This window comes from Saimiri boliviensis, chromosome 8 (assembly GCF_048565385.1).
Source record: "Saimiri boliviensis isolate mSaiBol1 chromosome 8, mSaiBol1.pri, whole genome shotgun sequence".
NCBI lineage: Eukaryota > Metazoa > Chordata > Mammalia > Primates > Cebidae > Saimiri > Saimiri boliviensis.
In genome coordinates, this window is record NC_133456.1 from 8,903,941 (window position 1) to 8,927,941 (window position 24,001).

Consider the following 24,001-nt stretch of genomic DNA (forward strand, 5'->3'; position numbering starts at 1 on the left):
CAGCCGCAGCATCAGGTGCCATCTGCAAGGGCACCCCCGGAGCCAGTGGAAAGCCCCCATGAGGCCTGGCCTGCCCCTGGCTGCCTCTTGGCTCATGTTCCATATCCTGGGCATTCCTCATGTCAGCACTTGTCTCAGATCAAGCCTGGCAGTCCTCACGTTGGCCTCCTGGAGCCAGGATGGCAGGATGGGGAATGGGGTGGGGTTCAAAGTATGACAGCAGTGGAGTGGCATTTGGGATAACCAAATGTCAGTTCCTGGTTGGGTTCCATCTGCCTGGAGCTTTTAAGGATAAAAATAGTCTCCATCATAGACTGAAAAGGATTTGGATATGTCTGATCTCACTGGGAGGGCCCTGACCTCCTACGTACATCTGTTCCCCACACCCACCCCAGGCTTAGGGTCATCCTGTGCCCTGGGGGATCTTCCCCTTGCAAGGAGATGCATGTTAAGAGCTTCTAGCAGAGGACAGCTAAGTGACCTTCAGGGGGAGCCTTTGGGCCTGTTCTTGTCTCTGCAGCTCGATTTCTGGAGTGGGCTGCACTCTCCCCTACCCTCTTTGAGCAACTGAAACTGTCCTGCAGGCCAGCCCCAGTGCAGTGGCCTCATCTAGCCAGAGGCCTGAGCCTGAGCCTGTTTCCTATCTCTGTCTCATCAGTACTCTGACCATCGAGCGTGGTTTCCTCCCTTGTCCTTTCCAGACCCCTTACTCCCCACTTAACTAAACTTGCATTTGGAATAGGACAGAGGACAAAGACATCAGCAAAAGCATGAGCAACTCCCCAGGCTCCCCTTGGCCTCAGTTTCTCCACCTGTGAACCTGTGGTAGCCCCTCTCTGAGTTTGCTGTGAGGGCCGAGTGAGCTCACCGTGAGCAGATGCAGCCGACACGGGAAGCTCCTGCTCTGCCACCATGCAGGCATGGAAAATCTCTTTCCACTGGAATCCAGGGGAAGAGATGGAAGAGAAAGAAAAACAAGCTTGGAGCAGTCCAACCTGGCTAGGGCCTTCTGTTTCCTCAGGGACACCCCACACCCACCACACACTGGGATGAGCGCTTGCAGAGGAACAATTCAGATGTCACACATTCCAGGACCCACATCCGTAAACACAGCCAAGTCCACCAGTGCCAGCACCTCCCCCCAGCAAATCAAGCAGCTGTCCCAGAGGGCACAGGGCTCTGTAGCCATTTGCTTTCCCCAGGGCTGCAGCCCTCAGACAGCAGTACTCAGAGTCCCTCTCATCTCCGAGAATAAACTCTGAAGCTAGCAACCCTGCGGACCTGAATCATCAGGGAGCCTGTCAGAGGAGGGGCAGTGACTCTCCCGGACAAGGAAGCAAGCTATATAAGTTCCAGAAGGCTGGGCTCTGCTCAGATCTTTTCCAGCGGCTGCTGCTTACCAGAGAGGTGCCTTCGGAGACCCAGCACTTATACAACACCCACCATGTCCCAGGTAGGAGGGCCCAGCATGGGCTGTGTTAATGCCAGAGGGAGTGGAGGTGGAGTCCTGGACACTTTCAGCTCTGGCAGCTGTGTCATGAGCTGAGCCCCAAGTATGAGCTGGAGGCTCTGCAGCCCTGGGAGATGGGAGCTCAGGGAGGACCCCCCTGAGAAACCACTTTTCTATGTGGCTTTGGTGGTATTCCATGGTTTGTTGGGAAGAGTGAAGAGAAACGTGGGGGCTTAGATCTCTTCCTTTGTATGTGTGTAAGTGTGTGTGCTGCTGATGTAGCTCAGTGTGTACAGCTCTGTGCCTTTGTAGCTACAGCCCCTGCAGCTATGCACTCTGTAGCCACACGCATAGGTTTGTCTCTATATGTGTATGGTATATGCAGGAAGCTGTTTGTGTGTGCACGGGAGGCTGTAGGGACACAGCTGGGTGCATCCTGTACAGGGGTATGGTGTGTTGCTCTGAGGAGCCTGGCCCAGGCTGAGGGAGGGAATTCCTGCACCTGCACCCAGGCATAGGAAGGAAGTTCTCAGATTCATAGGCGCCTGGGGATATGGGGTAGGGTAAACACAGCCTGGGTGTCCTCCACCCTGGAGGGACAGACCAGTCTGTCAAGAGAAAGGGGTTGTTCCTATTGCCTGCTCTGTGGGCATCTAGTCCTTCTACCCCATTTTCACTCCCAAAGGCACACAGTAAATACTGGTGCTTTTCTGGGAGAGGGGCAATCCTTGAGGGACACTGCCACTCAGCAGGTTTTGGAACTAACCAAATTCCCTGTATTGCTCACCCTCAGAGCTAGTCCCCTTCGCCATTCCCCACTGTGTCCAGCCCTGAGCTTGGCCGAGCAGATAGACACACCAGTGTGAGGCTACAGCAGCCACTGCTCCCAGAAGCTCCTGGGCTATGGGGGAAGGGCACAGGGACAAGTCAGACCAAGACAGCTGGGAGACTCATGGCAGGTGGAATATAGTTGGGAAGGCTTTCTCTGGAAGAGGAGTGGAGCCTTGAATAGGCTTGGGTTTAGTGAGCAGAGAAGAGGGGTCTTGGCCAAGGCGCAGAAGTAGGGGTCCCCACCTTGAGGCCTCAGCTAGTAAGATGAGGCTCTTGGATCTCCAAGGCTGGTGCTCAGGAAGCCCCCATCAAGAAGAAGCGCCCCTCTGTGAAGGAGGAGGACCTGAAGGGGGCCCGAGGAAACCTGACCAAGAACCAGGAAATCAAGTCCAAGACCTACCAGGTCATGCGGGAGTGTGGTGAGTGTCCCCAAACTGGCTGGGGCTGGGCTGGGGGTACAGGTATGTGTCAGCTGGGGGAGGCAGTCAAGGATCCTTTTCTGAGAATCCAGCATTCCTGGGCTCAGGAAAGGGTGCTCCCATCATAAGGGGCCTTCCCACCTAGGAAGCCAGGCTGGCCCCTGATTGTACCTCCTTCCCACAGAGCAAGCTGGCTCGGCCGCCCCATCGGTGTTCAGCCGCACCCGCACAGGCACCGAGACTGTCTTTGAGAAGCCCAAAACCGGACCCGCCAAGAGTGTCTTCGGCTGAGAAGTGCATGCCACTCCCCTTGCTGCCCAAATGCTCAGAAACAGCAGCCTTTCCCAGGAACTCTTTTTTATGCCAGAACACCTCCTGTCCCCTGCCGTCTCTGGGGCTGCCACCCTCCCCCACAGTCCCGGCCCTTCAGCCAAGGGCTCTGCACCGGCACCTTGAAGCCCCAATAAAGAGGATGCACAAGTGGCCCCAGCAGTTGGAAGGTGTTGGTTGATCCCTGGCTGTGGCCACTATTGAGGGGGAGGACAGGGTGGGATCATGGAACATGTTCGTTTGGAAGGCTCCCAGGGGATAGCACAGGTGCTGTCATGGCCACTGCACATGCTGCCTTGGACATGGAGACCCGGTGCTGACCTGTGACTTCAGACCAGATTCTTCTGAGCCTCAATTTCCCCTTTCATACGACAGGGGAGTTGAGCTGGAGCCTATTCCATAAAGCAGGCCATGGTGACACTGCTCAGAGTGAAGTGGGTGGGGCTCAGGGACCACCTCTCCCTCTGACTTCCACAGAAGCTGCTGAGATGCCGCCAAGCACCCTCAGGCTCTGCGGTTCCTAGGGACCTCAAAACCCCTCTCCTTGCACTTTTGTTCACACTGCCTCCTTGCCAGCTTTTGTCCCCTCCAGGACAAAGCCAGATCGAGATTCCTCTCTGGCAGTCAGTTTCCTGAGCCATTGTCTCTTCTAAACAGCAGGGTAAGCCTCCCATGTTCTGCGCCAACCAGGCTACCTGCGGCATGGGAACACCAGATTCTCAGCCTGCAGGACCCTTCCCTCTCCAGTCCTCTGTCCCCCGTGTGCCTGGAACCGCCAGATTCAAAAGACACATAGAGGCCTGTCCCATTGTGATGGCAAGACCATGGACTGACAGTGGCTCCTTTTGGAGATAGACTGGCAGAGCCTGGGCTTGTGGTGTCTGGCTCGGGTCTGCAGCCTGCTGGGGATGCCCTCCTGTCCCAACACCAGGGGAGCCAGCTGCCCAGAGCCTTTCCTGCAGTCCTGGCCAGCCTGGCCTCCTTATTTAGCCCTGGGTCTAGGCTAGCCCCATCCTCTGTGCCCCAAGAGAGCAGACCTGCTGTGAGGAAGGGCCTGGTCCTACTTGCTGGACCCCATGGGGAGGCTCTTCCCCCCAGACACTGACAGGGGTGCGTTCCCCTGTCCCAATCATATCCAGAGCTGAAAGGGTGAGCAGTGGAGACGTGCGCAGAGAGGCTTCTGGCCAGTCATGCTAAGGAAGGGGGGCGTCTTCTTTACAGCTATAGAAATAGCTCCAGTCTGTGACACCCTTGCTCCAGGCCTGCTGCTGCCTCTAATGGAAACAGGGCTGGTGGAGAAAACCCTCTCCAGCCTCTGGCTGCCCCAAGGTCCCCCATAGGCCCCTAAGGCAGCTGGCCCCCTCAGGGCTGGTGTCACAGAGCTGTCCTCCTTCCCTTATCCAGGACTTGGCACCTGGCCACATTTGTGACTCATGTTTACCCATCTGGGGCCACAGACTCCGCAGAGCCACCAGGGAACATGAGCCCCAGCAGCACCCAGAGCGCGTAATATGTACTCACTGGATCGCACTTCACAACGAGCAGAGTGCTTCAACTTTAATAAGCCCAGGACCCAACCCAGGCCCTTGCGCAGCACTCCCCTGGGTCTGGCTGCAGCACTGTCTCATGAAAACAGCATTCCCCCCTCTCTCAACCGGCGATTCCTGGGCTCTCTCCGCTCCACCAGCCACCACCCCAGTCACCCCTCAGGAGCTGCTGGCACTGTCAGCTCTGTCCTCTGTTCCATGCTCTCCTGTCAATAAACTTCCCGTGTGGAGACCTCTGTGCCACAGGATGTGGCAGCTTTATGACTCTTGTATTGCCTAATTGCCATTGTTTTGGGGGCCTTGCTTGGGTTGAGCCTAAAGCCCTGGCTAGGTTCATGGCACTCAACAGCAGCCTGGGACCCCAGGAGAGAGAAGGAGGTGCCCTGTGCCCAGCACCTCTCACTTCAGAAATAAGCTGTATCTATCCTGACTCTAGATCTTTCCCCACGCAGACACCTCCCAGAGTTACCCAATGCCTTTGGGCCCTTCCATCAGCCAGTCACATTCACCTGGTGGCCAAGGCCCCCTTCCTCCAGAACGCTGCTATGGTAGCCCTGTAGCCCTAATCTTCCCTGCCCTCCCCCTGTTCCCCCCCCCCCACCTCCAGGCTGGACTTAAGGAGAGCAGACTGGCATCTTCACTGTCGATTCCCGCTCCCCACCATCCTATGGAGCTTGTTGGAATGCCTGGTGTGAAGGGTCCTGGTGCCTGGAAGAGTTTTGTACCTTGCAGAAGAGGCATAGTACCCCCACTCCAACCTGAGCCTACCTTTTTTTGGTGTACATTCCTGCCCCCAGCCAAGGTCCACAGGACATTCGTCATTTGCTTATCTGAGGACACTGTGGTTTTTTTGGCTTGTAGATCCCAATTTCCCAGAACCTGCCACCACGTGGGTGAGGTTGCAAACAAGTTACTAATCTATTCCCCACTTGCTCTCAAGTTCAGAAGCCGCCTGGCAGTCACTGGAGCCACGATGAAGCCCCCAGGGCCTGTCTATACCTGCAGCAAAGTGCTGGTCCTGCTTTCACTGCTGGCCATCCACCAGACCACCACCGCCCAACAGGTAGCCAGTGTCCACGGGTGTGACATGAGCTGGGGGATGAGAGCGTGCCTGGGAAGTGGGGGAGAGCCTTCGCATGTGCAAGTGTGTCAGCACAAGTGCATGTGCATCAGTGTGTTTGCAAGAAAATGGTGCAGAGCACCCACCAGGCACTACCCCAGGGGTCTTATGGGTATTCTCCTACCTAATAGAGGGCATGATCCAATCATTTCCGTTTTGCAAATGAGGAAATACAGTTTTACAAGCCTGGCTCTACCACTTTCTAGTATGTAACCTCCAGGGAATGATTTATGCTATGTCTATTTCCTCATCTGTAAAATAGGGTAATAGTAGAAACTAGAGGGTGGCAGTTGTAAAAACCAAACCCGTTGTATCTGTAAAGTGCTTAGGACAGTGCCTGTCCCAGAGCAAATACCCAAGCACATAAGCCACTTGGCACCTCTGTACCAAACTGTGTTCAGGCAGCTGCATGCAGCCAACCAGTCGGTACCCACGAGCGAAGCACACACAAGCAGGTTAAGAGGTGCCTGTATGTCCTTCCTTGGAGGACACAGGCCTTGAGCAAGTGGCACATGCCAGGGGAATGCCCTGCAGAAGGGGGCTGAGTTGGGGAGGCTCTACTGCGGGGCGAGGAGGAAGATTCCCAACTCTTACAGACTCAACTCTTGTCTACCTCTGAATTCTCCCAGCTCCCAGGGCTTCCTAGTAGGAGACTAGTGGGAGCTTCCCTATTGCCAAGAGGCCAGAGTCTTCAGAAATCAAAGGACCTGGTCACTGCCCTTTCTCTGGGCAAAGCTAAGCCAGCGTGCAAAGCCTCCTGACCCCGCCAGGGCCCTCACCCCTGCCCAAAGGCTAAGTGTGATGTCCCTCCTAGACTTGGGCTCTGGCTTCACCAGCCCCAACCCTTTGTGCTTATTCTTCTCCAAGGAGTGCTCTGGGCCCCCATAGATCATGAAGGACGTGGCCCCTGCCCTGTGGTGCCATAGGGTACGGAATGAAGCACACTGCTACCTCTTATCTGAGACAAATGTTCACATATGAGATGCTCACTGGATACAGCCTGAGTCCTGGTCAGTGGCTCAGATGGGTTGGGAGCCAGGGTTTGGTCTGAAGCCAGAGTTGGGGCCAACTCTTGAAGAGTGTCACCCCTAGCTGAGGTGGCATTGAAACCCTGCAACCCCCTTCTCCTTTGCCGGTCCAGAATGATATTGACATCTACAGCCTCACTGTGGACTCCAGAGTCTCTTCCCGGTTTGCCCACACAGTCGTCACCAGCCGAGTGGTCAACAGGGCCGATACTGTGCAGGAGGCTACCTTCCAGATGGAGCTGCCCAAGAAAGCCTTCATCACCAACTTCTCCATGTAGGTGCCTTTCCCCTCCTCCCCTACACGCCCCCCGGTGCTATCACTCCATCAGCTCTGTGCCAGCAGGCCCTCTTCCTGAAGGGAGGCAGGCCAGGGCGCACATCTTCCTGTACCTGGGAGACACACAGGGAACGTGGGCTTGCCAAGGGGCTTATTCTTTGAGATGCCCCCATCCTTCCATCCCGCCACTCATCATCCCTAAGTGCTGCCCAGGTGGCAGGCAGAGAACCACAGTGTCATTGTGACTTTGCCTTTGAGGAGCAGACTTGAGGCCTCCTGAAGCCAGGCCAGGCAAGTGGGAGTCACCAAAATGCAGATTCCGGCTCAAAGTACAGAAAACCTCCCAGCCCCATGGCTTCCCCACAGCAGAGAGTGGCTTGAGGAGGATTTTCCTAGTTATGCCCCAAGCTGAGATCCTGCAGAGGGCGTTTTTGGTCAGGCTGCATGAGGAACACCTGGGGTTTCTCTGAACGCTGTGAGCCTGTGATGGTCCTCACTTTGCCCTCTGCTGCCCTCCCCTCCCCTTCCCAATTCTGTTTTGCAATATTTGCTAAATGCACCAGGATGCTGGCTATCCCTTGGCACCAGGAGAAGCTGTGATCTAGGACAGGGGTAAGACTCTTCCCAGAAACAGAGAGGGCAGTGGTGGGGCAGAGAAGGAGCATCACGCATGCACGGTCCCACACTGGGGCCTCTGGAAAACTGTAGTGGGAGCTGGTCTTCTCCCTTGGGCCCTACACATCCCCCTACTCCACAGCAGCCCCTACTTTTCCTAACCCAGAGCCCAGGCCTATGCTGCCCAGCTTGCAGCACAAGCCCCACAGGCTCTGCCAGCCTTCAACATGGGTACCAGGGCCAGCAGTTGCCAGGTCTAGGCCCGTGGCATCTGCTGAGAGCCCAAGACTGTCACTTGCTTTCTCTGGACCCAGATCCTGTTGCTGCATGAGTCATGGGAGCAAAGAGCAGAGTTTCCTGCTCCCTGACCTGGCCAGGAGCCCCAGCTGGGCATCTGGAGAGATCAAGCACTGCCCACCCAGGAGGAGGAGCCCCACTGCCCACTCACCAGCCCCACCTGGGGCTAGAGTTAAATTATAACCAGGAAGGTCAGGCAGTCCTGACATCCTGGCTGTTCCCCCTCCTGCCCACTGCCACACACTCTCGCACTTTCATACCACCCCCAGATGGAGCAGGCAAAGTTGACCAGGCACATCCCTGCTCACCCCATAGGAGGCTCTGGAGAAGTAATTTTTTTCTCTGAGAAATGGCCTGGGCCATTCTTTCTCAGCACCCAAAAGATAGCTGCTAGGAGTGTGTCCACACACCCAGGAGTCCCATCTACCAGCTGTCCAAAACCTCCTTCCAGATATACCAGCCTCCCTGTGGGGTGCCTGCCCCTTGTGGGAGGGAAGAGGGAGACCGCTGCTAGGGGAAAGGGCCCAGAGCCTCCAGCCCTGCATCTTCATCCTCCTCAGTCCTGGCCCTACAGGACTGCATGTAGGGCTGGGAACAAGTGCGACTCAGACAGCTCTTGCTGGTGATGAACTGGTTCCCCTGGAACGGCCTGTGAAGTAGAAGGAGCAGGTTGGAATGCAGTCCAGCTTGAGCCAGACTGGACAGGTGGAAAGAAGGCAGGATTTAGCTAGGGCCTGCCCTTCTGCAGCCTTCCCTTCATCTCTTCTATAAAATGAATGCTTGCTGTTACCATGCACACTTCAGAGAGCTAGAGGCCTGGTGCACTTTGCAGAGTGCCCTGCAGAGTCTTGTATCCAACAGGTGCATAATAAATGCCACTGGGCTCAGGCAGATGGGAGTCACTGTGTCAAGAGGTACACTGAGTCTAGAAAGGCTCTCTGGAGGAGGTAAGAGTGGAGTGGGCCCCTCCCATGAGGCTCTCAACAACTCCCACCCTTTTGCCCCCAGGATCATCGACGGCGTGACCTACCCAGGGATCATCAAGGAGAAGGACGAAGCCCAGGCGCAGTACAGCACAGCAGTGGCCAGGGGAAGGAGTGCTGGCCTCGTCAAGTGAGCTGGCAAGCGGGCCGCTTCAGCGGGGAGGGTCTAGATGGAGGCCACCCTGCCTTTGTCCCCTTAGTCTTGCTCCCTCCTCCACCAGCCTGACCCACCTGTCCTGGAGGGGCAGGCCTGATACCCTCCTTCCCCAGGGCCTCTGGGAGAAACATGGAGCAGTTCCAGGTGTCGGTCAGTGCGGCTCCCAATGCCAAGATCACCTTCGAGCTGGTCTATGAGGAGCTGCTCAAACGGCGTCTGGGGGTGTATGAGCTGCTGCTGAAAGTGCGGCCCCAGCAGCTAGTCAAGCACCTGCAGGTACCTGCTGCTGCCTCTTCCAGGAGGTCTCCTGGGTGACTCTTGCCCTGCTAAGGGAAGCCCCTATTTGCCTCTGGGCCTCCTGTGAGCCTCAGCCCAGGCTCCTGGCTGATCCAGGGACCCACATCTTACCTCCAGATGGACATTCACATTTTTGAGCCCCAGGGCATCAGCTTCCTGGAGACAGAGAGCACCTTCATGACCAACGAGCTGGGAGATGCCCTCATCACCTCACAGAATAAAACCAAGGTGGGCCTGTCGTGGTCAGCAGGTGAGGGTACCAAGGGCCCTGCCTTCAGACCAGTCCTATGAACCTGAACCGGGATTTCCGGAGAGCAGCATAGGCAGATGCCGTGAGCTGGAGAGGCTCCTGAGATCTCTGCGTCCTTACTGTCATTTGGCAGATGGAGAGGGCAAAGATTATAGAAGGACTGTGGGGTCCTCATGTGAGCCCCAAGACCTGTCTGGGAAGGGGCTGGAAAACAGACTGATGTGAGGGTCCTGGGGCCAGTTGGAGAGGAGGAGATGGCCAGATTGCACACATCCTGGAACAGCCTCTGCTTGTGCAGCTCCAGGAACAGGGTGCTCATCACACCCCCGCTCCACTGCCCCACTGTGTGAAAGTGGCCCATCAATAACTCAGCCTGAGAGAAAGTGCCCTGGAATATGGACCCAAGGCTGCTTCCTGGAATTCTGATTTCCCATTATACAGACAGGGGTAGAGGGTGTTGGCCTGGATTTGCTGTTGCTCCCAACTTCAGCCCAGATTATTCCTCCAGGCTCACATCCAGTTAAAGCCAACGCTCTCCCAGCAGCAAAAGTCGCCAGAGCAGCAAGAAACAGCCCTGGACGGCTACCTCATCATCCGCTATGATGTGGACCGAGCCGACTCTGGGGGCTCCATTCAGGTGGGTGGACTCCAGGCAAAAGCAAAGCAGCCTGGAAGTCTGTCCACCCACAAAGGCCTGAACTTGGGTATTTTAGAAGAGGAAAAGAAGCACCCTTACTTAGCAGTGTGTACCAGGGACCGGCATAGAAGACATGGTTTAGTTGTATTGTCCCTGAAACTATTCCCTTTCCCATGCAGAAAAGGTTTATCTCTGAGAAGAGCTGCCCTGTGGGGTTTCCCTCTTTGCCTCTGCTGCTAGGAGGCTCACAACTCAGTTTTACACACATTTGCAGTAGTTTCTTTCACACTAGTTTCTGGCATTATTATTATTATTATTATTATTATTATTATTTAGTGTGATCATGGCTCATTGCACCTTTAAACTCCTGCGTTCAAATGATCCTCCTGCCTCAGCCTCACTACATCACTAGTAGCTGGGATAACAAGCATGCACCACCACACCCAGCTAGTTTTTTTGTTTTTGTTTCTTTTTTCAGTAGAGGCAAGGTTGCCCAGGCTGGTCTTAAAATTCCTGGGTTCAAGTGATTGTCCCACCTCAGCCTCCCAAAGTGATGGAATTACAGGCGTGATCCACCACACCCGGCCATTTCTGCCATTATTATACTTCCCTTTTACACCATGTTTTTGAAGCCTTCCCTCTTGATGGTTATCCAGTTTATGATGTCCGAACTTTTCAGTATAGGCCATCTGAAATACTAAAATGGAGGAAAAGTTGTAGGGTGAGTTCTAGTGGGCTACACATGAGTAGGGAAGGCTTCTGCAAGAAAGGGGTTGATCTGAACCCTGAAAGAGGGCAAGGTCTTGGGGAGGTTAACAGTGGGATGGAATAGAGCACGGAAACCCAAGAATTTGGGATAAGGGGGCTACATGGGGATAGGGCACAGCTGTAGCTCTGATGGCCTGGGTGGGTCTCCCTCTGACCACAGATCGAGAATGGCTACTTTGTACACTACTTTGCCCCCGAGGGCCTAACCACAATGCCCAAGAATGTGGTCTTTGTCATTGACCAGAGCGGCTCCATGAGTGGCAGGAAAATCCAGCAGGTAGGTCCTGTGGGCCAGGGCAGGGCCCTGAAAACTCCCAGACCCCTCATACCGTCAGCTGTGGCCTGGCAGACAGCCCCTTTCCTCCATCTTTTGGCGGCATGGAGTGGTCGGCTCTCAGGAGCCAAGGTGGGCCAGAGCCTAAGGCAGCCCCTGTTCCCAGAGAAGATCTATGACCCCACCCCTGAGACAGGAGTCCAGAGATGCGAGCCCTCAGGGAGCCCTTCTGCACCACCCACATGTCTCCTCTGCCTAACCAGACCCAAGAAGCCCTAATCAAGATCCTGGATGACCTCAGCCCCAGAGACCAGTTCAACCTCATCACCTTCAGTTCAGAAGCAACCCAGTGGAGCCCATCGCTGGTGCCAGCCTCAGCAGAGAATGTGAACAAGGCCAGGAGCTTCGCTGCTGGCATCCACGCCCTGGGAGGTGAGTGCCTCTGAGGCCCTGCAGAGTGGGGGCTTCAGAGCTCCTGTCTGGGGGCCACCTTGAGTCTGTGTGCTCCTCAGGTACCAACATCAATGATGCGGTGCTGATGGCTGTGCAGCTGCTGGACCGCAGCAACCGTGAGGAGCGGCTGCCCACCCGGAGCGTCTCGCTCATCATCCTGCTCACAGACGGTGACCCCACCGTGGGTGAGGGCCCTGCCAGCGACTCCAAGACACGCTGCACAGGGGAGGCGGCTGGGGCTGCACCTGGGCTTGCTGTGGGATCTGGGCAGGGAGCGGGGGTCACTGAGGTCCCCCACCTCTGAGGTTCCAGAAATATTCATTGAGCAAATCACTGTTCTCTCACCCTCATCCCAAACCCCTGGGTCCAGGGGAGACTAACCCCAGGAACATCCAGAAGAACGTTCGAGAAGCTGTAAGTGGCCGGTACAGCCTGTTCTGCCTGGGCTTTGGCTTCGATGTCAGCTACGCCTTCCTGGAGAAGCTGGCGCTGGACACCGGTGGCCTGGCCCGGCGCATCTATGAGGACTCAGACTCCGCCCTGCAGCTCCAGGTGCCAGCATGCCCAAGGTGGACTTCACAGAGAAGTGGGCAGAACCAGCCCTGCCTTTGTGACACTCCCAACCCTGCAGGATTTCTACCAGGAAGTGGCCAACCCACTGCTGACAACGGTGACCTTCGAGTACCCAAGCAATGCCGTGGAGGAGGTCACTCAGGACAACTTCCGGTTCCTCTTCAAGGGCTCGGAGATGGTGGTGGCTGGGAAGCTCCGGGACCAGGGGCCTGATGTGCTCACAGCCAAAGTCAGTGGGCACCTGGTGAGTGTGGCCAAAACCACCCTGGAGTGGAAGGGCAGCCTCCGCCTTTGCAGCTGGAAGAGCTGTGTTCAAATCCCAGACCTGCCCAGCTCCAGCTTGCCTCAAGGGGCCCCCAGCCTGCAGCTTTCCCCTCTGCTGCCTGTGGATGACACAGGGACATGCCAGGGATTCGACGAGACAATGGAGTGATTCTCATGAGACCACCTGTGTTGTGCCCAGCACATACAGGCACTCGGCAGCTGGTCTGTGTTATCTTCGAGCACAGGGGAGGACAGGGATTCCTTCCTAGTTGTCATCCCCTCCTGTCCTGTACCAACCCTCTCAGGTTACAGTCAGGCAGGGAGGGTCGCTCCCATTTCACAGATGAGCAGACTGAACTCCAGGCAGGGCAGGCAACTTGTCCTGGGCCCAGCTTGCCACATGGTGCCCTGTCCTTGCCTGGCCTTCCCTGTTTCCTTCCAGGGACCCCCCTGTCGTTCCACAAAGAGAAACAGCACAGCTCTGTGGTGGGGCCTTCTTCAGGCCCTGGGGGTGCAGGGGTGAATGAGGCTGACCCCTCTGTGCCCTCATGGGAGAGACAGCCCAAAGACATATCATCACACAAACAAGGAGCTACAGGCTGGGATCTAACTCCGGACTCAGGACAGCAGCACTAGGAGCCCCATCCTGGCCTGGGGATCAGGGAGGGCTTCCTGGAGGAGGCCCAGCAGAGACTAAGGGATAGGTAGGAAAAGTGGGCAGAATCCAGATGGGCAGTGGAGGAACACGTTAGGCCCCTGTGGCATGAGAGCAGTATATGTGAAGAGAATAGCAGTGGACGATGGGGGCCCATGGCCTTGTCTCAGGACAAGTAGCCAAGTGTCATATGACTGTTGGTACAGGCCACGTGGCCAACCTACATGGCTTCCAGCCCAGCTCTGCCACCTCCCAGATGGGAGATATGGGGAAGTCACTTAACCTCCATGTGCCTCAGTTTCGTCCTGTGTAAACATGGGAATACGTCAACACGCCCCCCTCCTAAAGTCACTGTGGGATTGCTGTCTGGTCCAGCGTAAGCACTGCATACATGTAAGCAGCTGATTGAGCCTGGAGGCCAGGGCCCCCCAATGTAGAGTACCCAAGGTGACTCAGGGGAGTTCATAGACAGACATGGCTTTGTTTCAGTAATTATTTAGTTATTTTAATGTGTATTCTGAAAAATAAGACCTAAACCTCAGACCTAAAATTTTATGGGTGTTATTGCCTGGGATAAAGCCAAGTAAAAATTGTTAGCCCATTTAAAGTTCATTTAAGGAAAAATGTCAATTAAATTGGAGCTATATGTGTGGATGGGGCAAAATTCGTGCCGGTAGCCTATGTGTGCCAGAGCTTTGGGAAGCCAGCCAGGTCCTGGGTGAGGGACAGGCTGCTTCCAGTGGGAGTGGAGGCTCTGGGCATATCTGATCCACATGGGGTCTGATCCACATTGTGAAAAGGTCTCTTGGCCACTCTGGGAGCTCTGGTGGGAGAGGCCTGGGATTTCTCTGCCCTAGGAGCCCATCTTCCAGACAGTGAGCTGGGTAGGCTGAGACCACAGGCCCCTCCCCTGGGGGAGGAGGAGCAGGTTCACACAGAGCTTGGGTGCACACTTCCCTGTCACCATCCTGCAGTGGCCAGCCCCAGCAGAGGGGCCAGCTTGGGCAGGGACAGCTATTGGAGTGGATGGGGCCCCAGACCCGGAGTCATGACTTCTGAGTTCCATTCTCAACTCTGCCTCTGACCCCTGGGAAGGTCCTTCCTCTTTGTTCCTTTCCCCCACCTTTGGGGTAAGGGCTGGCTGTAGCTAGGGACCCTTCCTGCTCTACACTGCACTTGCAAATCCTTCCTGCTGCTGTTTGTACACTGCCCTGGGCTTCCCATACCTTTCCCAGAGGTTTGACTGATCTGAGTCCTGGCTCTATGCCTGCCTCATTGCACCTGGGCTACTTTACCTCCTTCTCATCCCTGTATGCTCTGTGACTGAGCCCCTCGCACCCCTAAGCCCCCTCCTTACCCCCACTCTACTCAAAGGAAATGCAGTCCTCGCAGTCGGTGCACGGGACCTGCCCCAGCTCCAATCAGGAAGAGCTCAGAAGTGCCAGGCCAGGTGCAGATGTCGGGCCCTCACTGCTCCTGCCCTGGCTGGGCCCCTCTTTCCAGACTACGCAGAATGTCACTTTCCAAACGGAGTCCAGTGTGGCAGAGCAGGAGGCAGAGTTCCAGAGCCCCAAATATATATTCCACAACTTCATGGAGAGGCTCTGGGCATATCTGACTATCCAGCAGCTGCTGGAGGGAAGGTGAGTGCATCAGCACCTCCCTAGGCCTGTCGCTAGGAGGCAGGCACAGTTGGCATGGGACTGTGCCTAAGCATGGAGAGAGCGGGGTCTTGGTATAGCTCCAGATTCTCCCAGAGGGATCTTCCCAGAAGGGGCTGGATGGAAAATCTGTTCCCGAATTCACAGACCTCCTGAGCCCTGATGTCCTCAACCTGCAGTGTCTCCGCGTCCGATGCTGAACGGCAGGTCCTGCAGACCCGAGCACTGAACTTGTCACTTGCCTACAGCTTTGTCACGCCTCTCACATCTATGGTAGTCACCAAACCTGAAGACCAAGAACAGTCTCAAGTTGCTGAGAAGCCAGTGGAAGGCGGTGGGTGTGGGGTTGAGATCTCAGCTTCCCAGGTGGCAGAGTTCAAACCCAGCATTTTCCCCAACCTTTCCCTGCATCCTGACCAAGACCCCAACCGGCCCCCCACAGACTCCCCCTGGGAGATTCAGCCTGTTCACTGATGAGGAAAGTGAGGCCACATCTCCTATCTCCCGGGATTGGGGAGCAAGATTGAACATAAGTGCTTTAGGTTGATGAAAACCACCCTGACAGTCCCTCCCCCTCCCCCTCCCTTTCCCTCCCTCCCCCTCCATCCCCTCCCCTTCCCTTCCCTTCCCTTTCCCTCCCGCTCTCTTCCCCTCCTCTTCCCTCCCCCTCCCTCTCTCCCCTCTCCCTCCCCTCCTCTCCCCTACCCCTCCCTTCCCTTCCTCTGCCCTCCCTTCCTCTCTCCTCCCCTTCCTCTCCCCCTCCCTTCCCCTTCCCCTTCCCTTCCCCTCCCCTCCATTCCCCTCCCCCTCCCCTTCTCCTCCCTTCCCTTTCCCTCCCCCTCCCCCTCCCCTTCCCTTCTTCTCCCCTCCCTTCCCCTCCCCCTCCCCTTCCCTTCTCCTCCCTTCCCTTTCCCTCCCCCTCCCCCTCCCCTTCCCCTCTTCTCCCCTCCCTTCCCCTCCCCCTCCCCTTCCCTTCTCCTCCCCTCCCTTCCTCTCCCCTCCCCCTCTCCTCCCCTCCTCTCCCTCCTCCTCTCCCCCTCCCTTCCCCCTCTCCTTCCCTTCTCTTCCCCTCCCTGCCTCTCCCCCTCCCTCCCCTCCCTTCCTCTCCCCCCTCCCTCCCCTCCCCTGCCCCTTCCCCTCCCCTCCCTTTCCCTCCTCTCCTCTCCCCCTCCCTTTCACTCCCCCTCCCTTTCCCTTTTCCTCCCCTCCCTGCCTCTCCCCTCCCTGCCTCTCCCCTCCCCCTCCCCTCCCTTCCTCTCCTCTCCCCTCTGCCTCCCTTCCCCACCTCTCCCCTGCTTCCCCCTTCCCCTCCCCTCCCCTTCCCCTCCCTCTCCTCTCCTCTCCCCCTCCCTCTTCTCTCTAGCTGACTCACTCACTCTCTTGCTCTTTCTCTCTCATCCAGAAACTAGAAACAGTAATATTCTCGCTCTCTCTGTCTCCCATCCAGATAGTAGATCCAGGAATGTCCACCCAGGTAAGCAGTTAACATCCTCAAGGCTGTGCTGGGTGGTGGTCTGCTAACACAGGGTTCAGGCACCAGCCCTGTGAGGTTGCTGGCCAGAGCCAGGTTCGCCCAGGCCTCTCCAGCCCAGCCCTGCTGCCAGGAAGCAGCAGAGTGTGATCCAGCATGCTGGTGCATTTAGTCACCTGTGCATTGGAATATTGGCTGCCCCTCAGGCCTTGGCCCCAGCACTAGGAACACAGTCCCTGTCCAAGCGGGGCCACAGGAAGGTGGGTGCAAGAAGCAAACCGAGGTCCCACTGTTTTCCAGGTCGTGCTTTCTTCAGACATCATGTCCAGGGAGCCCCACGGGCAAAAACACCAAAAACAGGTGACCAAGAAGGAGGTAGGGGAGGGAAGATTGACAGATTGGCTGGGTCCTGGCTGTGGAGGGGGAGTGCCTTGCCCAGCTCCTCTGGCTGGTGACTGCCCTGGGACTTCAGTTCAGTTGTATCTGATTAGTATGGTGCCACACAGGGTATTTACATTCTTCAGCAAGAGGATCGAGTGGACAAGGTAGTTTGAGGGGTGCAGGGGGAGGCATGACATCCCTGGGGAGGGGTTCGAGGGCGGCCGTTATTGTTCCAGCATTGATCATCTCCCGCTGTCAGGGGAGAGGCTCCCCAAGTTGGCTGGGTGTGGGGAGGGGGGACCTAGCTGCCCCTTCCACACCACTCCTGGGTGGATCTCAAGCCCTGACTATGAGGACCCACACACCACCTGAGACAAGACTGCATCTGTCAACTTCTCCAAAGCTGGAATTTCTGGATTCCGGACAAATTTCGGAACTGGGGGTTTCGGCTTCAGGAAACTTGGACCGCCGGGACTTCCTGGTACTTCTGACCTTGCAGCTTTCCACCCCTTCCGCCTTCTGGCCTTGTGTAAGCCACCTTCCAGCCCTATGAGGTCCTCAGTTTCCCCACGGTGGTCCCTGAGCCTGCCCATAGAGGGGGGTGAGGTAAAGCATGAACCACAGGGCCAGGCCAGGGATGGCTGCCGAGGGCACGATGTGAAGTCACTGCGTCAGTTCAGCCTGGGATCGTGTCCTGGGGCTGGGGTGGGATGCATTTCCTGAGGAGGCTGTCCTCACCTTCCCAGCTCTCTACAGCCACCCCTGCCCTGTCCTCAGCGTCTCATCTCTGCAGGTGTGAGCTCGCCCGGCTCCTTCCGCTGTCAGACCATGGGCGGGTGATTGGAAAAGCCTCTCCCACGCTCCTTGTTCAGAGGGAACCCTAGGCCCCAAGAGGGCCAGGGACTGGCCAAGAGTACACATCACGGCGCTCTTTGGAGCAGTCCTTGCCAGCTCCCTCCCTCCAAAGGCCCCTCTCCCCAGTGCCTCCCTTCCCCAAGGCAGGACTTCACCTGTCCTTTCTGTCGACCGAGTAGGATCCACTAGACTAGAGGCTGACTCATGAGGAAACCTTCTAGGAAGGGAGGGCTTCCTCTGTCCAGAAAGCCAACAGGGGTCCCTTGAACTGTTTCTGATCCCCAAATCTGCACTCGAACACAACCGCAAAGCCAGGCTGGACCTACCCCTGACAGCATGCGCTTCTGTTTGAAACTCTCCCACGGCAAAGGCTGTTCTAGGTGGAGTGTATGTGTGGCAGGATGGGGGTGCTGGAGCTTGGTGACACGGTGGGTGGCAGTGCTGCTGGTTTCTGGCCTCCTGACTGCCTTCCTTCCCCCTTTCTGTTTCCGGATGTTCCTGCACTGATACCCGCTTCAGCTCCACCAGCCCCCTCAAATCCTGATTCAGCTGTGTCTGGTGTAAACGAAACCAAAGGTGCCCCCAGGGCCAGAGACCCTGTCCTAGCTGGGGGCTCCTGGGAGGGGGAGTTTCTCATCGGGAACCCAGCCACACCTAGTCCCTGTTCCCTCCCTCAGCCTCCCACTCCCCAGGAAGGGCTGCCTAAACCCAGACTTTCTCTTTTAGAAACGTTTATGACAGCCCAAACCCCAGGTAAGTTTCCAGCCCCCTCGGCCCCCTTCCCCATTCTTGCCCCCAGCCTGCCCTCGCTGCTCCAGGAGCCATGCCCCGCTGTCCCAGCCTTCATACAGGCTCCTTCTGCCATCCTGCCACTGCCTGGGCAGAGTGTGGAGCGGCTCTGTGTGGACCCCAGACACCTCCAGGGACCAGTGAACTTGCTCTCAGACTCTGAGCAAGGTGAGAGGGGCACAGCCAGAGAGACCCAGACACCACTGGCACACATCCACCACCTGCCCACAGAGACACACAGCGTGCACAGGCCTGGCCTCACGCAGGCCCCCCAGATTATAGCACGGTCCTGCCTCCAAGCCCTGGCAGGGTACACACTCACACAGCCACCCCAGGGACCTTCCACTGGGTACACTGTGTGCAGGTGTGAGTGGCCTGGGCACAGATACATGTGGCAGCCATGTGCAGGTGAGCCCAGAGGAGGAGCCAGGGTGAGGCGAGGGTCAGGGGAGCTGTCTGCGGTTGCACAGGGATGGCAGGGCCCTGGCAGTGCACAGAGACCAGCGTGAGGATGCTCCAGATGGAGGAGTTAGTACCCACAGAGTACAGAGCCCCAAAAGATGGGACCCTGGAAGGTGTCGATAAGGGGAATGGCAGCAAGAGACAGGGCTGCTGGCTGGGCCCCGCCCCTTCGATCCTGGACCAGACATGGGGACACACTGCCCTGCCCCACTCAAAATCAAGCGACATCCACAGCTTTCTCATTCCTTCCAGATGCATGTGGCTTCCCACTTCCTCAGTCAGGCCCAAGAGTGTCTGTCCTGAGGGCAGGGAACACTGATTCTCCATGTCACCCTTGGCAGAGGCATCTAGCTCAGGGCCAGGTGCTCCTCGGGGTGTTCTGAAGGCTTATTGACTGGAGACAAGTCAATTCTCAGAGGCCTTATCTGAGGGTGGCCATCACCGAGGATTTAGGGGACCCTCCAAAGCCATAGACAACACAGGATGAGAGGCGGGATTGTGGGAGCCAGTCCCCCGTGTAGAAGAATGCTGAGGACGGGTGCCCCTCCTGAAGAGCTGCTGTAGAACTCCAGGGGGTGTGATCAGGGAGGACAGGAAGGGTGTCAGAGCCCTGGCTGGGGACCAGCTTTGACCTCTCTGGTCTGGTCCTCCCAGGGGTTGAGGTGACTGGCCAGTCCCAGATGGAGAAGGCTGGGTTCTCATGGATCGAAGTGACCTTCAAGAACCCCCCAGTACGGGTTCACGCATCCCCTAAACAAGTGGTGGTGACTCGGAACCGAAGAAGTTCTGCATACAAGTGGAAGGAGACACTGTTTTCAGTGATGCCCAGGTAAGGCCCAGGCTGGGGCAAGGGCAAGGGTAGACCTTTCAGGCTACAGTGGCTGATGATGGTACTAGCAGGTGGCCTGAGGCCATGCACCTATGAATGGAGTGGCTACACTTACAGGAGAGGCAAAGAGCAGAGAGCTCTGCTGCTAATCCTTTGTGATCCTGGGCAGGCAGCTTAGTTAGTCCCTCTGAGCCTCAGTTCCCTCACTGATAACCAGGACTAATCATCCTGGCCCAGAGTCAGAAGGCTGGGGGAGAACCCAATGAGAGAGTGTAGTTGCGAGCACTTTGCCACCAGATGATAAGGTGCCCCAGGCACCCCACAGGATAGCTCTGTCTCTGTAGTGACTGACTTTCTGATGACAATGATGAGAAGCTGGAGAGCACGGTTGGCAGGGGAGGTTACCAGCATTCTCTTAGCATATCCTTGGAGCTCTGCTAAGGAGACAGAAGTCAGTGGCCTCAAATACTGAGCAGCTAGTGAATAATTAAGGCAGAAGCCCACCTCTTCTGGGTGGCGCAGCTTGCTGCTTCACGGTGGACTTTGAGGGACAGTCCTCCAGCTTTGCAGATCATGAGGGGCCTCAAGGAAGGACTGAGGCCCTGATCTTCTGTGGGCAGTGCCCTCTGAACCCCCGACCTTGGAAAGAGTGAGCCATAGCTCACCCTCTTCCAAGTATGGGGAACCTTGTCCAGCCCCGACTCACCCAGCCCTCCGAGGGGACTCCCTTGCACTTGACAGATGGTTCACACCTGGCTAATCCAAGGGCTCACCCACAAACCTTCCCATTTCATAAAAGATCTAGGCTGGGTGCGGTGGCTCACACTTGTAATCCTAGCACTTTAGGAGGCAGAAGCAGGCGGATTGCCTGAGCTCAGGAGTTCAAGACCAGAGTCTGGAACTAGAATACAAAAAATTAGCTAGGTGTGGCCACATGCTTCTATAATCCCAGCTACTTGGGAGGCCGACAGGAGAATTGTTTGTACCCAATAGGCGGAGCTTGCTGTGAGCCGAGATCGCACCACTGCACTCCAGCCTGGGCGACAGAGCGAGACTCTGTCTTAAAAAAAAAAAAAAAGAAAATAAAAGATCTAAAAGTTGGCCAGACATGGTGACTCATGCCATCACACCACTCAACACAAGAGTAATCCCAGCACTCTGGGAGGCCGAGGCAGGTGGATCATTTGAGGTCAGGAGTTTGAGACTAGCCTAGCCAACATAGTGAAACTCTGTCTCTACTAAAAATACAAAAACTAGCCAGGTGTGGTGGCGGGCACCTGTAATCCTACTCAGGATGCTGAGAATCACTTGAACCTGGGAGATGAAGGTTGCAGTGAGCTGAGATAATGCCACTGTACTCCAGCCTGGACAACAGTGTGAGACCCTCCCTGTCTCAAAAAAAAAAGAGAAGATCTAAAATTTCTTGTTATCTGGTAGATTCACCAAAATCAATAGCATTTTTATGCCTAGAAAATGAAATAGAAGTAAATTCCTATTAATTGTAGGGAGAGAAAGTCCAGATACTTTAATGAGCTACAGAAGACATAAATAAAGAAAAATAGGTCAGACACCGCGGCTCATGCCTGTAATCCCAGCACTTTGGGAGGCTGAAGTGGGCAGATCACCTAAAGTCAGGAGTTTTGAGACCAGCCTGGCCCACGTGGTGAAACCATGTCTCTATTAAAAATACAAAAATTAGGACCAGCACAGTGACTCACACCTATAATCCCAACACTTTGGGATCATGTGGTCAAGGATTGTTACCATCCTGGCCAACATGGTAAAACCCCGTCTCTACTAAAAATACAAAAATGAGCTGGATGTGGTGACGTGCGCCTGTAGTCCCAGCTACAGGCTGAGGCAGGAGAATCGCTTGAACCTGGGAAGCAGAGGTTGCAGTGAACCAAGATCGCATCATTGCACTCCAGCCTGGCAACAGAGTGAGACTGTCTCAGAAAGAAAGAAAGAAAGAAAAATAGGCCACATCTTTTCTTTTTTTTTTTTTTTTTTTTTTTTTGAAATGGAGTCTCTGTTGCCAGGGCTGAAGTGCTGTGGTGCGATCTCGACTCACTGTGACCTCCACGTCCTGGGTTCAAGCGATTCTCCTGCCTCAGCCTCCCAGTAGCTGGGATTACAGGCGCCCACCACCACACCCAGCTAATATTTGTATCATGAGGAGACAGAATGAGAAGAGGCCTACCCTTTAGACATTAAACACATGTCATCCAAAGAGAATGGACCAGCTACAGAACAAAAGGGACGGAGTGGACGCATCAGAGAAACGCCTTCAATCATATAAAACTTATTTATGAGAAACCAAATTGTAAGAAAACCAGGCAGGCGCGGTGGCTCGCACCTGTAATCCCAGCACCATGGGAGGCTGAGGCGGGCAGATTGCTTGAGCTCAGGAGTTTGAGACCAGCCTGGGCAACGTGATGAAACTTCTCTCTCTTAAAAATAAAAAAATTAGCTGGGGATGGTGGCGTGTACCTGTAGTCCCAGCTACTTGGGAGGTAGAGGTAGAAGGATCACTTCAGTCAAGGAGGCAGAGGCTGCAGTGAGCTGAGATCGCACTGCACTGGAGCCTGGGTGACAGAGACTCTGTCTCCCCAAAGAGGGAAAAACAAAGTGCTGGGGAAACCAGACATCATTAAGTCAGCTTTGGTCCTATTTTACCAGTGAGGAAACTGAAACCCAGAAGATTTAAGGGCCTTCCCACCTAAGGCCACTCCATGACTTCCTGGACGAGAGGGGAACCCCAGCCCACTCCCCACCCCAACTACTGGGGTTCCATGCACACGTCTCTGCCTTCCTGCTCAAGATTCTGGGTCTTTCCACAGCCTGAAGATGACCATGGACAAGACAGGTCTCCTGCTGCTCAGCGACCCAGACAAAGTGACCATTGGCCTGTTGGCCTGGGATGGCCCTGGGGAGGGGCTCCGGATTTTTCTGCGTGACACTGACCGCTTCTCCAGCCACGTTGGTGGGACCCTTGGTACTGTGCCCATTGCCAGGGCCCAGGCCTTCCTCAAAAACCAGCTGTGCCTGGGAACAGGCGGCACCCCTCCCCTGTGCATGTCTCCCAGGCTCCCTCTGTTTCTAACCCTTACTGACTCACCCTTTGTATCTCAGGCCAGTTTTACCAGGAGGTGCTCTGGGGGTCTCCAGCACCATCAGATGACAGCAGACGCATGCTGAGGGTTCAGGGCACTGACCACTCTGCTACCAGGTGACCCGGCATAACCAGGCCGCTGAGCCTGGCTGGCGTGGGGTAGGGACTGGGGGACCGGGAGCCTGGCACTGCAGGGCCCCTCTTTCTGTCCTTGTCCAGGAAATAGACACAGTCCGGTGAAGGTTGATCCTTTAGACATGTCTAAGCCAGCTTTCAGTGTCACCACAGAAGATGAATGGCCATCTCAGAGCCACAGAACACACATGGGCCCTGAGATCCCTGGGATTGGTTGGGGACGCTGGGAACCTCTCCCTGTCCACACCCTGAACTCCCAGAGCCCTAGACCCTGGAGACCTCACATAGTGGCTTCTCTAGGGTAACGCTCCAGGTGACTGGGCCTTGGCCTGTGCTGGAGGGAATTTTAGAGGGACCCAGGACTCCCTACCCTCCGTTTCTGTCCCCAGCTGTCTCCCCCTTTTCCCACCGCACCTGTGATTTTCTGACCACCTGCATATCTGTCTGTCTGTCTTTCCATTTCAGAAAGCGCAAGCTGGATTACCAGGAGGGACCCCCAGGGGTGGAGATCTCCTGCTGGTCTGTGGAGCTGTAATTCTGATGGAAGGAACTGTGTTCACTCTGTACATTTGGCTGCCCCTGCAACTGCAGGGCCGCCTCTGGGGACTGGACCACCATAGGGAGAAAGAGTCTCACTCATTACAAATAAAGAAAGGTGGTGTGAGCCCAGGAAGTGGGTGTCTCTGGTTCCGTGTGGCCAAATCCCAGGGCCTCAGCCTTGCACCCTGAACCTTAGCATTGCGGAACATAGTGAACTAGGTTGGAAGAGTGAACTAGGTTGGAATTCTTTCTAGTCCAGTTCCTAGACTTTCTTAGTGAGCTTTTGGACCGCTCTGCAATGGGATTTGCTTTACACAATTTGAGTTTCACACCTGTGCTGAGGGGCAGGCCTGTCTGCTCATTGTCTTGTAAGGGAGCGCTGGGTCTTCGAAGGAGACACAGGCGAGGCCCCAGGTGCAGCAGGGAAACAGGGCCTGTTCCCAGGAACCTCTAGTCTGATGGAGCTGATCTGGGTCCCAACTCTAAATCCTGTGCTGTGGAGGGTCTCCTGTCCTGTTCCTGCCCCAGGGTTAGGCAACCC

At 55.9% G+C, this 24,001-nt stretch overlaps 2 protein-coding genes across 8 annotated transcripts; both read left to right on the forward strand.

Moving 5' to 3' along the window:
- Positions 1-1,165: 1,165 nt before the first annotated feature.
- On the forward strand, positions 1,166-3,189 carry MUSTN1 (musculoskeletal, embryonic nuclear protein 1). The gene is made up of 3 exons (XM_010347043.3): positions 1,166-1,453; positions 2,568-2,700; positions 2,885-3,189. Exons 1-3 carry the CDS (start codon positions 1,445-1,447, stop codon positions 2,989-2,991), a joined length of 249 nt encoding a protein of 82 aa, XP_010345345.1. The 5' UTR covers positions 1,166-1,444; the 3' UTR covers positions 2,992-3,189.
- A 2,025-nt stretch (positions 3,190-5,214) lies between these two features.
- Positions 5,215-23,593, forward strand: ITIH4 (inter-alpha-trypsin inhibitor heavy chain 4). Of its 7 annotated transcripts, none has more exons than XM_010347040.3 (24): positions 5,216-5,643; positions 6,839-6,999; positions 8,923-9,027; positions 9,168-9,330; positions 9,469-9,579; positions 10,110-10,238; positions 11,167-11,283; positions 11,544-11,712; positions 11,793-11,918; positions 12,104-12,285; positions 12,365-12,550; positions 14,729-14,868; positions 15,066-15,220; positions 16,289-16,360; positions 16,658-16,717; positions 16,864-16,902; positions 17,142-17,219; positions 18,113-18,169; positions 18,320-18,346; positions 18,434-18,550; positions 19,499-19,673; positions 22,514-22,668; positions 22,806-22,902; positions 23,386-23,593. In XM_010347040.3, the coding sequence occupies exons 1-24, from the start codon at positions 5,245-5,247 to the stop codon at positions 23,453-23,455; spliced, it is 3,090 nt and encodes a 1,029-aa protein (XP_010345342.2). In that variant the 5' UTR covers positions 5,216-5,244; the 3' UTR covers positions 23,456-23,593. The 7 variants fall into 7 exon arrangements, with proteins under 7 accessions (XP_074259798.1, XP_010345342.2, XP_010345339.2 ...); XM_010347036.3 differs by having other exon boundaries at positions 5,221-5,640; positions 17,142-17,267; XM_010347038.3 differs by having other exon boundaries at positions 5,222-5,643; positions 16,334-16,360; positions 17,142-17,267.
- Positions 23,594-24,001: the final 408 nt, after the last annotated feature.